At 42.9% G+C, this 18,559-nt stretch overlaps 1 protein-coding gene across 6 annotated transcripts in view; it reads left to right on the top strand.

The window, feature by feature from the left end:
- The window catches only part of IKZF2 (IKAROS family zinc finger 2), a 114,757-nt gene that overhangs the window by 77,313 nt on the left and 18,885 nt on the right, over positions 1–18,559 (top strand). For 4 of the 6 annotated variants that reach the window (XM_029959552.1, XM_029959554.1, XM_018071897.2 and 1 more), the window contains one exon: positions 16,189–16,374. In XM_029959552.1, the coding sequence (XP_029815412.1) occupies positions 16,189–16,374 (186 nt within the window). The remainder of the gene's footprint in view (positions 1–16,188; positions 16,375–18,559) is intronic. The other 2 variants (XM_029959553.1, XM_018071903.2) reach the window with 1 other exon arrangement.

Raw genomic sequence — 18,559 nt, 5'->3', positions numbered from 1 at the left:
CACATACAACCAGAACAAAGCTCCTGGGCCTGCCCTGCTGGGCTGCACTTTGGAGAGCAGACAGACACCTCTCCAATGCTGGGTGATGCCAGTTCTTAGGCCAAACATCCTGCTCTGGAAGCAAATGAGACAGTGACTTTCTTTTTCCTCTGGGTTTTTATTCTGCCACAGGGCTATATGTGGGATTTCACTGGCATCAAAAAAGCATGAATGTGGTAAGACTTCTGCAATAGAACAGCAGTCCTTCTAAATAGCATGCCTAATCTGTTTTTTAAACATCCAGAGACACTGTTTCTATCACCTCCCTAGGGAGACAATTCCACTTCCCATCTGCTTTTTATAGCTATGACTCTCATCCTGATATTTAACCTTAGCTATCCTTTCTTTTGTTGCAGATTATTGCTCTTCCTAACACTAGCTTCTGTGACTGTGAGTAATTCCTGTGCTCAGTTTACACTGTGACAGGCTGTAGTCATAGGTCTGGCATTGATTCTGTTCTAGTCTGTGTTTATCTTCCAATCCTCTTGTCTCTTTTTTTATTACTAATTTTGAAATTTTTGCTACTCTTATTCACTTATTTATGAGGGACCTAAATTGCAAAGTCATCTTACACTTTGGAAACACAGGCCAGTATAGATGCAGAACCCTTAACCTTATCTCTACCTCAGTTGCCTGTCAGTAAAACAAAATAAAGAGCACTTCTGCACCTAGTTAAGATGGTGAAAGGGCAGCAAACTCGAGTCCTTGCAAGGTGCACACATATTGCTGCAGTGAAGGTCATGTAGGTACATCATGGAGTATTCAGTGCTGCTGGTGCCCCTGCTGCACAGCGCTGTACATGATCTCCTTAGTTTTACTTAGCCTTTGTGCAGTAGTGAAATGAGATAATTACAAAGTGGAAGGAATAATAACTTCGTATTGTTACCATAACCACTGAGGTATTATACCCTGATACCAGCGTGATTATCTCAGACACAATAGTAAGGTGATTATTAATAATACTAAAGGACTTACTACTTAGCCTGCAATTTCTGCGTCGTTTCTTTTATAAACCCTATCTATTCAGCCCCAAGCCTGTGTGAAGTGGGTATGTGTTGTTGCCTCCTTGTTATCCGTTTTTCAGTGATGGGAAAATGAAACAGGAAAAACCCCCATGAGACCCAATTTGCAAATTGAGGGACCTAAACACCAAGGTATCTTTGTGTGCGTCACTTGTCCTTCTGCACCAGAATTACAACGGCAGGCTGGCAGGTGAGGGTCTGGTAGCTCTGGTATTTAAAGATCTGTGGTCCTTTGCTCCTTTCAGCTCAATCTAGAGAGGCCTTGTTTTCCTTGCTGTCAGGGATTGTTTCAGAAATGCACTGTCTTTACGCTCGAGCTGGCACATGTCTGCACAAACCCTGACTGTAAGGTGCAGGTGTTACATGGTTGGGCTCCACACCACGTCGGGAAGCTGAGTGTTTCATTGCATTAGAATAAGCTTGAGGGACACAGTGCAATCCATCAGGAGCCCTCCTGCTCCACAGTCAGCCCACTGAGGTGGTTTTTGCAGACTGAGATCCAAAAGGTGACAGAGAACTGTTTTGTGCACTTGAGATGCAAACATGGTTTTGGCTTGACAAAGCCACGTCTCAACAAAACCAAGATAACTTCTTCCATGTACTCCGAGCAGCAAAACACCACAGCAGCTGTAAGGAGGAAAAAAGTGTTGGTTTTTTTTTTTTTTTCCCCTGAGAAAATTATTTTCAAAGGCAAAAAGCTTCTACTTATTGCCCTCTGAGGAAGGGAGAACCCAGGATTTGGAACTGGCCTTTGACAGTTTTTGAAGGAGTTTGTGTAACCTTTCAGCTTGAGAATGTTTGAGCTTGGAATCAAACAGTGGTGTGAGGCCTTCTTTCATATCTCAGGGCTGTGTTATAGGGCAGTGTGAAATGGAGAACCTCCATGACATTTTTGGTAATATGAGAGTGTTTTAAGGTGTAAGAGAGGCATTTTTGCCATCTGGAAAGGAAGAAACTAAAGAGGGACAAAAATAACCCATAACCCACAGCACAGCAGGATTGTGGAAAGCTACTACTGATATATTCTCCTGAGCTCTCAGCAACCTGTAATTATGAATTGGCTTACAGCTAAGATATTGATGGATATCACTTCAGAAGGAAAATGAGAATGTCTAGATTTTTTTGCAGTGAACCTGTACTGAACTCTGTGTGACTCTCCTCCTATTTATAACCCTGTGTGAAGTTCAAGGAAACTTGTCCTGGAGGTTTCCCATGAGAGGGAACTGTGTTTTTACCTGACTAAAGCTCTCTGGATATATTCCCATTTTTTATTTGATCTAAGTGTGAACTCTCTCCACCCTCTGCCCCTCCTTCCTTTCTGGAGTGGTTAGAGAGGTTGATTGCAGCCAGGATTACACAAGAGATGCCAGTTGCACACATGTTTTGCATAACTGTGCTGTGTTGATTTCAGACAGGGTGCCCCAAGTTCCCTCCCTGCCTTGCGACAGCAAGTCAAGATCTCTATCTTCATTCCTGGAGCTGGAGAAATGCTGGTGAGGCCTCCACTATTGAAATTTTGACAAAGAGACCTGGCTGGGACGCTCCCCAGCCACACAGCTATCCCTAGGCTGCAGTGCACTTGTGTTTGGAAAGCCTGTACTCTAAGGTCGTTTGGGCTGTTTGTATTAAAGGTGCAGGAGTGGGAAGTGCTGCAAGTGATCCGTAGGACACTGTAATTGAGTAGGAATTTCACTGTAAGCCAGCAGTGTTCCCTGGGATGCTGAGGCTGCCATGAGACTCCTCCTGCCTGGATAGCCAGCGGCTCTGTGTTAAAGATGAGGGAATGTGCTCCCCAAGCATGTGTCCTTTCCTTTTCCTCCAGCGAGACAGGCATAAATATTCTCGTGTGGTCTGAGATGGTTGAGGGCTTGTGGTGAGAATCCTGACTGGAAAATTAAGACAAGCTCATCCCAGTGCTTATTTTGGGGCTAGTTCCATGTGGCTCTTATCTCTAAAAGCAGTGAAGTCTGCTTGATTTCAGTGAGAATAAGGGGCTTTGGCAGCCTAGGTTTTAGCGTGTGTTTTGGTTCCTTTTGCCAAGAAATAGGTACTTTCTTCCTCCTGCCTGTTTTCATCTTGGAGTGGAAGTCAAGACCAAGCTGAGCGGGGCTTTGAGCAACCTGGAGGAGATTGGAACCAGACAATCTTTAAGGTCCTTCCAACCCAAACCATTCTGTGATGACAGCGCAGGGTGTCCCCTCAGCTGAACAGGACTGGGGCTGTCCCAGAGCTGCCCATGGCACGGTGCTGTATCATGGGGTAGAGCTGGCCTCACAGGTAGACAGAGCCCAGGTGATTTAAGGGCTTTGATGTCTCGCTAAAAAATAGATCACATGCAAAAAATACACTGCTCAGAATCAGATGATGAAATTTTTATATAGAAGAGTGACATGGGCCGTAGACTCTCTCACTTGGATACCCTTCATGTGCCTGCATTCTGCTCGTCTCCTTGGAGACAGTGTCTTGTCTGAGAGCAGTTAGCCTTGGCTAGGGAAAGGCCTGACATTTCTGGGTTGTGGGATAAAGCTGTGCTGATGAATTTTCCAACAACCACAAAGGCAGGATTTGATAGGAGCATAATCAGTTCTGTACAGAGTTATCGTGTGAACATCTTTCTCTAATACCTCTCTGGGGACACCACTCAAGTCCCTGGTGGGAAAGACGGGTTCAAAGATCTTCGAGGAGAGCCCAGCAATCCCCGTCCCTCGGGTATCAGAAGCACTTGAGAAATTTCTCCCTTCCCTTCCCTTCTTCCAAAGAGCTGAGTCAGCTGGACTGGCATGTCTGGAACTCTGTGGCACCGCGGGCAGGCAGCCTGCCAGCTCCATTACACACTGCATCCAAAGGAACACGTCACTCCTCTCCCTCGCTCTTTTTTTTTCCCTTTGCAATCTCCACCCTTTGCCTTTTATTTTTCCTTGTTGATCCGTGTAGGTGAGTCAGAGAAACCTGCTCATCCACAACCTGTTCCTTCTTGCCAAATCCTGGAGCAGCACTCCCAGTTCTTGTTAGGTGTCAGGAATAGGTTATGAAAACAAAAACTGATACAGTCAGTGTACTGGGTATGGAGCCCCTACTGTAAATGAAAATTAAATGCATAGTTAATGTGCCACTGTATATTTCTAATAGAGTGATATCTTTTATAGGAGACGATTTACTCTGTGCTTCATAAATAATGTTAGTGTTCTTCCTATAAAATGCCAGAATGGAACAGGGAAATTATTTAAGGCATAAGTTAGAGAACATTTAGGGAAAAAAACCATCTTAACTCCACTGAATTTTAAAACAATATAAGAGTGGAAAATTTCCAGTAGGAAAATGTGTGGTTCACAAAAGTGTATTTTTGTCTGAGGTTTTGATATCAATTGTAGTTTCACTAATCTGAAGAAACTCCATGGCTATTGGCACAACTCCTCAGAGCTTACACTGTTGATGAGTTTCTCACCCCGGGAATTAAAACATCATGAGTCTGGATCCCTGATATCACAGATACTTACAAATGAGAGCCCAAGGTGATAAATTAGTCTTTTTATTTACCTTATGATACTTATTTCATGAGGGGAAGGGAGTGGGTGACCAAACATGCAAACTAACTTTTCCTCTTTGGTCAGCTGACTCCAAGAACTGGGAGCTGGAGGAAAACACGGTGTCGTGTCTGCCTTGAGGTGAAACTGCCAGTTTGGTAATGCTGTAGGATCAGGTGTACCTCGATATCCCCAGCTACATGTCCTTCAAAGGCTTGATTTTTGGCATCTTGTGTTGGAATGAATCTGCCCAGCTGCAAAGAATAGGTCATCCACCAGGAAAAGTGCTTTGTTGGACTTTTACATGCCACAGTAAAATGTCCACATTAGCTGTATTGTGAAAAATATATCCATTGTGTTCATACACTGGTCTTCCATAAGCAGTGAGTTTGTCCCGGGGGCTAATGATGAGCCAGCTTCAGGAGGCTGAAAGCAGAATTCTGGTTGAGATGCATGAGATTTCTGCCTTGATCAGCATGGAGCACTGGTGTACAGTTGCTGGGATAGGATCCCACCACTGGAGAAGAGAAGGGAAAGGGTCATGGTGAGATACAGTCATTTCTCAGACTTGAAGCTCAGGACAAGAAGAGAGGAAGGTTTATGGCCCAACCACCTTTTGCAGGGGATGAACCCAGAGCAGCAACACGAAGGGACTTCACAAAGGTGCTCAAGGCATCAGTGTCACGGGTGGGAATGAACCCAGATGTCCTAAATCCACATCTGACTCAGCTACAAAACCCTCCACATAAAGAAAAAAACAGATGTAAGAAAATGAGAAAAAGATAATTTTTTTTCTCCCAGGCATTGAGAAATGAGAAAATTTACATCCTTTTGCTGTTGATTCTGACTTCTTGGTGAAATCACCTATTTTGGAGAGCCTGGTGGCTTATATGGTGAATTATATTCAGTATAATTTATTTTTTTTCCCATCAAGGAATTCAGTTAAGTCTGTTCAGAGTTTCCTAAATTCCCTGCTCCTACAGGAAACCTTTTTAAAGTACTTCTGGATGCTTAGAGAGCTGTTTTCTGTTCTCCAGCTTTTTCTGCCCAAGCAGTTGCTTTTTCTTCCTTTCTTTTCTTTTTCTTCCTTTTGGTTTAATTTCACACCCATATTTAATTTCCTTTCATTTTGTCTACCTCCCTTTCAGTCACGATTACAGTTTTTGAATCTATCCAGGGCTTGTAGTGCAAAACTAATTGCACCAAAAAGGAAACATTCTAAAACCCCAAATCTTTCCTTCCTCCTTGCCTTCCTACTAATTCTCTCCACTGAGGAAACCTAAAAAATCCTGGATATAAGAAGTGCTCTGGAACTGTTGTTATTTATTTTCTGTATTACAAAAAAATACAGCTAGGAAAGATATTGAGACTAACAGGATTGCTGACTTTTATTACCTAGAAAACATTAACGTAGCTTCAATATCAAGACATACACACTTGATGCAGAGATTTGTGCTAGAACAGAAGCTGTCCAGTATCCTAAGATCCTCTCTCAGAGTTAAAGGATCCCATCATCCTTTAAAAGGTATCTTTATAGTCAGTTTTTGTTGTGCTAAGAATTGTTTTCATACAAAATGGTCCTGACTTCCTCCTGCCAAATATTATAGTTAATTTTGAACGTGGAGCAGCGAAGACTACAAAGTGTAGGTGATGAGCACGGTGGGGAAATGAGGCATCTGTCCATCCCTGGTGGCAGCATTTTCACATGCCTTGATGAAGCTGGCATAAATGCTCTGGGTGCTGGGAAGAGCATTTGGGAACAGTGAGCTGGCCCGAGAAGCCTGGAGGAGACTTTAGCATATGAGGTTTCCCAAAGTAAGTGGCACAGCTTGGCTCAGCACCATCTGCTTGAGACAAGTCCCACCCTTATTTTGAGTTCCTCTGCATCGTTGGTGGTAAATATATGTGTTGTGAGGCAGGGAGCAACAGGGGGAGATGGGAAGGCTGCAGAGGTGAAAGGAGGCAGTCAGCTCTCTTCCTGATTGACCTCGTTTGACACTGGTGCAAGACATGACACAACCACACGCTTGAACAGCAGATCTTGACGAGGGTTGCACGAAGGCATGGGCCACACTGATTCTTGGGCGGTTAGGGAAGTGGGAATAAAAATTTTCGTGTCCCAAAGGAGCCCATTAGTTTCACAGCCTGACCTGCTTTGGGAAGCAAGATTCCCTTCACTACTGACCTCGATCAAAATAAGTGAGAACTCCCAACTTCAGTGGAAGGGAAAAGAAGAGCTGTCAATATTACTCTAACTAAGTTGCTGTTATCTTCCTGACAACTCACTCTTAACAGTCTGTTTCCAAAACTTTGTTTCTGACAGTGGCAAGAAAAGGGAAAACGTACAGGAAGGGAGCGTGTTCTTCCTACCTGCTAATATGAGACATAAAGCTGAAAGGTGTCAGGTGCTAAAAGAAATGCTTTTTCTTGTGCAGGAGGGTATAGGTGGAACAGTGGAACTCATTGCCATGGGATAAAAAGAAATGAGCTAGAGTTCAGGGTTTGTTCAGTGGTTTTATGCAGAAGAAAACTATCGAGTGCTGTAGTGAAAGTTAAACGTTGAATATTTTCTGTTTCCTATTGTTTATCTAGTATAAAATTCCTGGTAGCACTGTGTTTGGCACTGCCTGCTCCAAATAATGCATAGATCCTGTTGGCTTTGTAATGTTCAAGGGCTTCTGCAGGATATGCAAAGGGGCTGCACTTGGAATAAACACAAACTGTACGCAGCTGATGTGGATTGGCTTCAGGGCATTGCTTCCGTTGACAGTACTGATGAATCTGACCCAACATCTACACTTGTTTTACCCGAAGAGGAAACAAAAACCCCCAAACAAACATAAGCACTCGTGAAGGGAGTGTTTGTCCAGCAGCATTCCTGATCTGCACTGAGCTACCCACACCCTGCACTGACCCTGTGAGCTGTTCCTCCCCACCTGCTCTCGGAGATCGGCTTGCAATGACATGTGGATCTCCAGTCACCTCCTTACATTCCCACTGAGCTGTGGCACTGAGTGGACAGGGCAAAGGAGAACAACGGACCAACCTAAACTTCTTTTAATTTTTCCTGCTCACTCTGTTGCTGGGTTAAAATGAAGAGAAGCCAACAGCACATTTGGGAAGGTTTGTCATGTGAAGTAATTAACACTCTGCTTATCAAATCAGCTTCATATAATGTTAAAGGTCTGAAGTGGAGTGGAAAGTACAGAGCTGGTATGTAGAGTTAAGGTTTAACCTCTGTCTTCAGCTGGTTCCCTCCCACATCCAGATAGCATGGAGACATTGCAGGGTGGAGGCTCCTTTCCAAAGTCACCTCTCGTATTCCTTGGAGGGCCTCTCCCCCTTTAAAAGTAAGTGATGGTAAACCTGGCTGCTTTAAAGTGATTTTGAAGCCAGACAGGTGATAAAACACCAGTTATTTTGTGGACTTCCTGGTTTGTGTTAGTTTATCTCAGCACCAGAGTGCAATTTAAACAGTCTTCTTTTAATAGTATTTAACCATTTCAGGGTTGATGTAGAACTCCTGGGAACCCCACCGGTGCTGGGGTGCCTGGCATTCTGGGATGTGTTGGCATGGGACTTGGACAGGGCACTCAGTTCAGTGACCTTGAAGCAGAATATTTGCACTTGAAATTTTCAAATATCTATGTGGGGAGGGGGGAATCTGAAAGCTTCATTGCCATTAATATAAACTAAAAAATGACTGTCTGGTGCCTTTTGGCTTCAAAGCTCCTATATCGAAGGCAATGCAGGTAAGCCAAGAAAAATACATGAGGAGAGCTTCTGTGTGGGGCAATATATGTTTCTTGAGATGTAGAATTTGAGCAAGTAACCGTGAATTTCATCTTTTTCAGAACTAAATGCAACAATAATATCACTATCTGTGTTTTCCTTGATTTGATGTGTGATTTGTTTGCATGGTTTCACAGAGACAGGAATATTTTCCTTCATTTGTCAAACATACACAGATAGAACATAGAAACCTGCAAAGCAAACTGTTTGTCTTCTGTGCTGCAAAGGAAGAAAATGGGGTGTAAGGTCCTTGCTTTTCTGTTTTGAATTATTTAATGTGTCCTGCAGGACTGTGGCAGGAGCCTTAAAAGTATCTGGACAGTTTGGAAGATTTCAGTAATTCTGTGACTGTGCCAATGAAACAGGAGTTTGTTTGTTTGTTTTGTTAAACTTCTGGCACAAAAATGCCACCTACTTATTTATAACCCTTGTGGCAGATTGAAACATTGTTTTATTTGTAAAATCCTGCAGATCAGTTAATAAATGAATACAATCTGATGAATCAGATTATATAACAGAGCCACCAGTAGCTGCAAGATAAGTTGTAATAAACTATTAAAGTTGTAACAGGCTTCAGGCAGAACATTCTGAAGGTACAAATAGGGACCCAAGCCCTTAGATACTGTACATGAGTACTGATTTATGGTAGATTCTGGCCCTGTGCTTGTACACAGACAAGGTATAGATAGGAGAAGTTTCTCCTGACTAGTGCATTTACTTGTTCTCCACGTTTCTGTGTTTTTTTGGGTCTGTTCTAGCCAAGCTGTAGCATGGGTGAAGTCCTCAGGGTTTATATATAATCTGGTGTTTAGCACTGCTTGCCACAGAAGATGGAGGGAGAACTGAACACTGGTACAGTACTTTACTGTTTGCTGCTTATTTTACAGTGCTGTAAACAACTAGCAGGTAGATGCAGGTGTCAAGCTGCTGTTTTGTGTCCTGGAGGTATTTATAGGAGAGGCAGGTGTGTCTAGGAAACTGGGGGGTTGGAGGTGGAGGTTTTGCCACTGTTTTACTCCGTGGTGATGTACCGTGACCATCTCGCGGTGTTTCACTGCTACCTGCACAGGGCTGCTAGAACAGTACATGGTAGCTGTCAACAGAAATAACTTATCATTGTCTGCCACTGTGCAAAAGCTCAGGGCAAGCTGGTATTCATTTGCTGGGAAGCTCACAAAACGTTGTGGCTGTTGAACAGCCACATATATATCAATATATATATCAATAGGCAATTGATAATAATGTTGACTAAGAGACATTGGGCCATGAGGTCTTGAAGTCAGTCAAGTGCTCTATTTCGAGCTCCAAGTCAAGACCTGTATGTAGCTTCTCCTGTTGTAATGCTGCATTTTGGTTTTTGAACCTTTTGAGTTGTCCAGAAACCTTTTTAAGCACAGATCTAGTTGTATGGTTTCCACTACTGCATGATCTGCTGACCCTGTTGGTTACCACTTGACTTCATGAACCCTAAGACTTGGCCCAAAATATGTTGATCTAAAAAGTGCTTGTAGAATGGAGACATCAGAAATGTATCTGCATACCCTGGGTATTGCTGCCTCTGCTTGGACTGCAGCATTAAAAGATTGAGGTGGAATTTTTTTAACATGACTAGAGATTTTGTTCTTTCTGAAAATCAGACTGCTTTAAGATGTCACAGGTTGGGCACTCAGAAGTGAGTGTATTTGACACCCCATGTCTCCTATCCATGTGTTTGTGTGCACTGCCAGCCTGGAGCCTTATTTTAGATGTTTCCATGTTGTGACTTCTACATGCATGTTGTATTGGACAATCTTGGGCTGACTGTGGGACTGGATGTTATTTCTGAACTCCAGTATATACGGATTGTAGTGTGTGTGTGTGTGTGTATTCTCACAGGCACAAAAAAAAAAAATCAATGCATCAAAGAACCCCCATGAATTTCAATTAACACATTTACAGTCGTTAGGCACAGCAGCATGATGCAGCATCAGAGTGGGAGGCAGTTCCCTTTGCAAAGCTCCGTGCTGCTCAGAGCCAGCATGGGCTTAGGTCTTGCTTTAATTTTTTTGTGTGATTAGTTCGTTCAGGGGTCTATTATTCATGTAAATATTTTTGTGTGTGAGGCTCTGAGCTGGGCAGCTGTAGAAAAGATGAAGCACACTGTTTAATTACAGTAGCGAAGTGCAGGGACCCTGTGTTGTGTCTCCACATCCTCAGCCCTCCTGCTGAAACCTGGGCCCTCCCTGGCTCTCACTACTGTGTCCTTGGCGTGGGAAATGGAGGTGGGAAGGACTGCAACAACTGTTGTATCCCCCTTTCTGTGACCATTACATACTCTCCTTTTTGTTCTGTGTGGTGTGAAATGTCCCCAAGCTCAGGGCATTTGACATCTCCCTGGGCGGACTGTTTCCAGGTCTGAAAGGACACTGTGCTACACATGCCACATGTTGCTTTTTTTCCGATTTGGTTTTCTTATTATTCCTGGTTGATCCTCTGCTCTGTGACACCCTAAGTATCTCCTCCCGCTCTTTAATGTTCACTCCTATATCTAATAAAATCCCAACGTATTATTAAGTCCTTAATTTCTCAGTAGAGATACAGGCCCTATTTTTCTGTGTCTCCCTACTTGTGTGAGCTCCACCAAATTCGCCTCTGTGCATCTGGCAAAGTGCACGAGTTCATTTACATGCTGTAAAGAAAGGAATGATTACCTTAATCATACATATGAATAATTGAAGCCCAGGAAATCAGAGTAACTTGCCTGCAGTCACAAATTTGTAGTGTAACCAAGAGTTGAACCCTGCGCTCCCTAGTCCCAACCCAGCACCTTAATCATATTTTCTACCTATGTGTTAAAGCTGATTGTGCTCTGGTAAGTCCTATTGAAGGCAAAGGGCTACTTTGTGGTAGCCACTGTGCAACTGTAGATCAGTTCCCTTCACCCAGGCACCTTCCAGTTTTAGGGAAGAAAAAGACTGGTGAATTAATATGGGTTATGATTGTGACAGTGGATTCTACAGCCTTACTGATAGGTGTGTCAGCCCAAAAGAACATTTTAACCTCAATGCTACTTCAGAAAGCTTCAGTCAGCAAGTACTGGTGTTTGCTTCAGCTATGGGAGCTCGGGGCTGAGTAAGAGCTCAGATTTTACAGAAATAAGCCCCACTCAGTGCACTGCCATCAGAGGGTCTCCCTCAGACCAAAAGTAGCTGTGTCAGATGGCCACGTAGTGCAGAAATCCTGACTGGCTTCGCTTCCATGACCTGACTGGGGCAATAGTGCAGAATTAATGGAAATGTGATCCAAAGCCCAGTGCAAAGTCCCTGGTCCAGGGATTGGGCTGGCCTAAGTCACACGGCCGCAGTGATGCCCGTTCCTGTATGAGCAGGTGGTGGTAGTGGTTGAGCTGTTGCCAGGGCTTGGGACACAGGCAAAGGGATGGGAAGGGGTTCTGCTCTGCATTGCTTCAGGAGAATGTGCTACCCAAAATAGGGAAATGTGGGAGTAGTTAATCCTGACTGCTGAAACCAGTGCGTGTTTTGTCATTTATCTTGAGGGAGGCAGGATTTTAGCTCAGCAAAGTGTGTCGTAGCTCTTAACCTGTTCCATAAGCCTTTCTCACTTTATATGCTTATGGCAAGGTGTTACCTGGGATGCCTTGTTATTTCCCTTTGACTTACTTTATATTCTACTCTGCACTCCCATTTCTTTTGAGAGCAAAGGGCTGCGTGAGTGCCTCACGGTCTCTTTTACTGACCTTTTTTATGACTTTAGAGAAGTTTGTCTAGGCCCTAGTCTGCTTTCTGTCTTGAATATTGACCTTAGAGTTACACCATCTCATTGTTGCTGCACGCAGACTTCTCAGCTACCAAAGTTCACCCACAGGACTCAAAGTATTCCTAACTCAGAAACACCTTGCTTTTATGTCCTCCTCCTCTTCCCCCTCCTCCCTCCACATGAGCATTTTAATTTCACAAGCAAACTCCATTTCACTGTGAATTTTGACAAGCGGTTCACCTGTTTCAGGGTAAAAATTGTACTTCAAATTTAAATGTCTTTTTCACTGTGACTGTCATAATATTTTCCATTTGAGGCTGAGATTCCACCGTGGGTTTTCTGTGCCATGTTGTCATCTGTACAAATCTGAGCTTAAATGTGTGGAAATTCTGACATTTCAGTAAGAAATATAAAGTGGTTTTTAAGTGTTCTTTAAGTTAGCTGTTTCATAGGTGTGGCCGCTGGGTTTTACCCAGTGCCCTGGTCTTTCCCAGTTTAACAACAGACCGAAGATTTCTCAAAGATTTGGGGCTTGTTTGTGTTGAGTGTGGTGTGTCATGTCTATGAGAATAGGTTATGGTAATTTTTTATCTGATTGTTTGTCCTGAAAAGATACTGACTTTGCTTGGGTGCTGCTACCACTGTCAGCGGTGGGTGCGTACAATGCCCAACGCGGTGTCCGTGTACCGTGGTCTTCAGTGGGGATCTCGGAGAAGGCAGCTTCGTGTGAACCGAACTGAGCCAAACTTGGAGTGGTTTCACAGTGGAAATGGCTCCACAGTGGAAAGACCTGCTTTTAGTGGGGGCTCGCAGGGGGGTTTGGTAGGTGTAGTGCTGTTGGACTCTTTACCTTCAAGTCAATGGCCTATAGACAAAGACTGCTCGTGCCCAGTGGTGCGAGCCACATGTTTTGGGGGCAAATTTTGAATATTGATCTACCCTAAGATATTTGACAAGACTGAAATCTCCTTTGGCAGTCATATGTTTTCATGTTGGCTGTTCTGTGGGACAAAGTGCGTGGTTGAGATCATCACCGGAATTGAATTCTCTAATACACTGTTACAGCTTTCTGTCGGGTAATATGAAATACATAGAAATGTACACCCACTGGCAACATTCGTTTCCACAAATATATATATATATGTATTGTCATTGACTACTTTGAGAATACAAGGGGATATTTGCAGCTATTTCGGTGACTTGACATTTGTCACAATGGCACGATTTCTAAAGTCTAGACTGTAATTGCTGCCTCGACTTGCTGCACCTCTGACCAAACAGGCTGTGAGGTTTGCTGGTGACACAAACTCCTGCCATCAGACCTGATTCCGTTGTGGTCTGACCTGATCAAGTCACAACAACCCAAGTCACAGTCACTCTGTAATTTTATAGCGTAAATCAGATTTTACACGTGTGGGACTGTGATGGGATTGCATCTCTAGAGCCAGGGGGGACAGAATTTGGAAATGAACCCAAGGGAGTTGTACTTGATCCTACTCAACTCATGCTCACAAACTTCATTCTTCACAGTTGTGTATTAGGCAACATGACTAACATTTGCCACATGTTGTTTATTCTCTTATCTTCTCCCAGAGGAGGGAGCGTGTGTGCTGGGACGATTTCTTTCCCTGGGGAATTATGTTCCTCAAATCCCATATTGCCTGTAAAAATCATGCCTTTATCATTAGCTTTTATCATCTCTATTAACCTTGAAATTTGATGGAATTTAGGTAGATGACCATCCTAGATATTACTGGAAAAGCTCTGCCATGTTGTGTGTGAATAGTTACTGAAATGGTTGCAATGCAGGGAGCAACCATTTGAAGAGGTCTAATAGAACCTCTTTTTTGATTGTTGAATCAATTATTTTTCTGTAATGTGAGCTTGTAGCAGAATATTTCTGTGTTAAATGATAATAATTTAATTAATTATGTCTGCCTTGAATAGCTGCAAGCAATCATCCCTTTCCTTTGTGTCTTACAGTTTATCTAAATTGCTTGATAACCTGGTGTGGCCAAACTGGTTCAGCTCAGTTAACATAATCCCTTCCATTGCACTGGATTTTTTTTTTTATTAGACACCATATTAGCTTCTAATGAGGGCATCAGACTGACAGACATTGATGCCATCTAGATGCATGATGAAGTGTTGTAATGGTGATTAGAAAAGTCTTTCCATCCTAGGGAGCCTCCAGTGAGTTTTCCTAAAGGTGCCTCCAGAATGAGCTGGCTGGCTGATGTTTAAGAGCTAGGGCTTGATCCAGATCATTCACATCAAGGGCATTTATTCTGGGAATGATAATGAGCCTCACGCTGGGGCCTCCACTGAGGTTTCCATTACCAGCATCAGTTATGGCAACAGTGTAAGCAAGTGAGCAAAGTAAAATAAAGGCCGCAACGACTCTTTAGTCTGAGACACACTTTCTTGAGGATAAGCCTTATCTCCAAATAGAAAAATCCACAGTTTTGATACTTATTAAAAACAGCTTTTTTTTTTTTTCCCCTGGTGGAAGACTTGGTTGTGTCACTGAACTGCACACACAAACTCCTTGGGAAAAACTGAAGCTTTCTGCAAGCATGTTCATTTCATCAAATCCCTTTTTTTCTGAGAGAAAACCATGTGAAACTGTTGGACCAGCTCTGGTTCCTCAGGCTCAGGCTTCTTCATCTTCCATCACAGGGTGATGTGGCATGTGCTGGTCCTGCAGATGGCCCAGGGAATTGCCCTAACTCCAGGTTTTCCATGTTTGGGGCTCCAGCCTCAGCACCAGGAACCCTCTACCCAGCTTCTTCTTGACTGCAGCTGTCCTCCCCACGGCTTCCCCTGCGTTTTCCCTTCCCAGGGGTGACGGTGCAGTTTGGCTGCAATTAGTACAGCTCAGATTTCATTAAGTAAATGACTGTGAAAAGCTTTCAGTATTGGGACAAACCCAATAGAAACATGAATATTATCCAACAGAGGATGTTCTCAATTTCTTTTGCCAGAAACTAAAATTCTTACCGAAGATTTTCAAAACTCTGGGAGAAGTTTGACCTTCCCCATCCCTCAGCCAGCTCTGAAATTCACAGCCGATGGTGTTTTACTAGACTTGTAGCACTAACTTAATAGCTCTTTAGTTATTAAAGGATAAATGTTCATGTTCTACAAGTTTAAATTATATTAAAAGCCTTTATTAGCACCGCTTGGCAAAATACCTTCTGGCTAGCTTTCTGGCCTTGGGCTAGGCCATTCTTGTGGTTTCTTAATGACATGCTATGAAAAGGATATAATTTATGAGAATTTGGTGCCAGGTTTTGCATGTATTAAGAAGCATTTGCCATTTGTGCATAATGCTGCTGAGCAAAACAAAAAAAATATTTAAAACTGGAGTTATGTCTTGCATTCATCTGGCTTGATTTTAATTGTACATGGCTTTTATATTTTTATGTGTATATGTTTAGATGTATATAGATTTATATTATATATATTCAATATTATCTGGTCTCTGAATTACTGGTGGTTGCTCAGTTGTGACATGTAACAGTGCAGTTACCAAAGTTACTTTCTGTTTATTTTCTAACCTTCCCTTAGTAGTTTTGGCAAAGTTTTCTCAGTGAAAGAACTCCTCTGGGCCATGTAATGGGTTTCCCCATGATTGGGAGAAGAATTAGGCCACTGGGGCAGCTCGTTTTTATTCATGCCATGGGCAAAATATGTCAGAAGTTTCTTTCCCACGAGACTTGGTGACACGCAGGCAGTGCTGGGGTGTGATTCAGCTGGCTGGTATTTTTTCCCCTCTCAGCATCTGTTTATTTGCTTTGCAACCAAGTCCGCCTCCTTTTCCTTCTGCTGATACAGCGCCTGAGTGCGAAAAACGGATGGGGCAAAGTACCCGGCGGGTGGGAGGAGGTGTGTGCGGTGGGAAAACAGGGCCGGGGAAAAGGCCTGGGACTCCAGTAACCTTTCTTAGGTGTCTTTCCACCACAAGAGAGTTGTTTGTGGCAAAGGTGAGAGTTTTTCTGATTGCAGAAGCGGGTTGCAGTGGATTTGACCCCATGCTCTCATTCTTTCCGCAGTGGGGAAGCCTCACAAGTGCAACTACTGCGGCCGGAGCTACAAGCAGCGCAGTTCGCTGGAGGAGCACAAGGAACGCTGCCACAACTATCTGCAGAATGTCAGTATGGAGGCTGCTGGGCAGGTCATGAGTCACCATGGTGGGTGCAAACCGTCTGCTGAGGGCACTTGGACTTGGAGCATCTCTTGTGGGTTTTTTTCCGTCTTGTTTTTCTTCCTTCCTTTCGTCTTCGTATCGTTTCCAATTTAGAGATTGTTTATATGCAGATAGGCAGAAGGAGAAAAGATGGGCTAAAATCCTCACTCTGTCCAGTTTAACAGCAACGTTTTTGCTGATTTTGTGTTGTCAGTATTTAGCTTTTTAGTACGTAAAAATATACAGAGACGAAAATGAAGCAAAGTCACCTGAGCAAAATTACCCTAAAAGTCATGTCATAGAATCATAGAATAGTTTGGGATGAAAGAGACCTTAGAGATCATATAGCTACAAACCCCTACCATGGCCAGGGACACCTTCCACTAGACCAGGCTGCTCCAGGCCCCATCCAACCTGGCCTTGAACACTTCCAGGGGTGGGGCAGCCAGGGCCTCACCACCCTCACAGGGAAGAATTTCATCCCAATATCCCATCTAACCCTGCCCTCTGTCAGTGTAAAGCCATTCCCTCTTGTCTTGTCTCTCCCTGCCCCGTCCCAAGTCCTTCTCCAGCTCTCTTGCAAGCCCTTTAGACACTGGAAGTCCTCCTGGGGCCTTCTCTTCTGCAGGCTGAGGAACCCCAGCCCTCTCAGCCTGTCTCTATATCAGAGGTGCTCAAGCCCTCAGTGCATCTTCATGATCAGTCCAACAGGTGCACATCCTTCTTATGTTGGGGGCCCAAGCCATGTGTAAAATGTGTGATTCCCTTCCCACTCCTTTCTGATAGTGAGTGATAATTATAAGGATGGTGAAGGTATTCAGAAGTCATTATTTCTACTTTCTGTAATATTATGTTATCCCTCCAGAGAAGGGAGGGATAGATGTAAAAATCGCTAGAGCAGAATGGAATTCGATAGAGTTGTTGAAAGTAATTATAACCAAAAAATGTTTGTATGCATTTACATGTGCTAGTATTAATATGTTAACTAACACTGCATGTGTTAATATACATAAGGACTGAAGATTGCCAAAAGATTGTTGAAAGCAAGAAATGTCAAACTCTGTGAATTTGTTTTCAGAAATTTCTGGAGCTATTAGTATGGATAATGAGCATAATGCCTCAGATTGCAGGGTTGAAGGCTTAATCTGTAGCACTAAATGCTAAATGGTAGCTGTCCAAAAATGGTTACAATTTAATTCAAAATTAGTGTTTCATAAACTCTTCTGAAACTGATAATCTCTTTACTTTTAAAAGTTGTCTTTAGATGTTTGGTACTTGAAGTGTTTAAAATTTCATACTGTTCAGAAAATATTAAAATTGTACATTTTCCATTTTGATTAAAAATTATCGTATACCTAAGAATACCCAAACCAGTTAGATTGTGGGTGAATGAAAAGGCAAAATACCACTTCCACTTTTTTCCATTTTGCTTTTCATTGTTGAGTGGAGTCATATGGCTTCATATGGAAAATAATTCTGTAGAAGTTCTGAAAGATCATTTCTAAAAACCTGAAAGTCCAAGCTGAAATAAAATCTATTCAGCATTGCTAATACAGACTATATTTTGGCGACAAAAATCTCCAAAATATTTTAAATAGTACTTCTCCATGAACAATTTATTCCTATAATGGTATTTTAAATATATTTAGTAGTCATTGCCAAAATATTCATACAACTCTATTAAGTAATTGCTCTCTTCATAGACACCCTGGAGACTAAAATCAATATTTAAAATGTCATGGGTGACTTTAAAGATGTTGAAGTCGGTGATTATCTGCCTGAGGTGGCTTTATGCTGGCCAGTAGGCAGGCTGATTTCAGGGCTTTGCTATTTGAAGGTACCTGTTGTGGGCTTGGTCTCTTGGAGCACTTAGAAGGAGTTGAACCACTGAGTTCATTCCCAACAAAATACACACTCTTCATGCTACAAGGGTGTGCCTGTCTAGTTAACCAGGGAGGTGATGACTTCAGGCAGCCTTTCCTTAGGGAATAACAGTAGGCTGATATAGCTATGACAGCCAGGGGGTTTGAGACCACGTTGTGAAGGAGCTTCCCAAATTCCACTCAACGTCTGGGTTTATTATTCAATTATTTGTTAAAATTAGGTTTACTCTTGTTGATAGATTTCTGAGAAAATCCAGAGCTTTTTCTGAGCTGCCTAATACCATGACAAGAGGGGCAAGTTTTTAACCTTGTCTCCCCAAAGAAGCTGCAGTGGCTGACCTTGCATTGATTTTT

The sequence above is a fragment of the Manacus vitellinus genome, unplaced genomic scaffold (genome assembly GCF_001715985.3).
Source record: "Manacus vitellinus isolate BGI_N305 unplaced genomic scaffold, ASM171598v3 scaffold_20_pilon, whole genome shotgun sequence".
NCBI lineage: Eukaryota > Metazoa > Chordata > Aves > Passeriformes > Pipridae > Manacus > Manacus vitellinus.
This window is presented reverse-complemented; position numbering and strand designations above follow the sequence as displayed.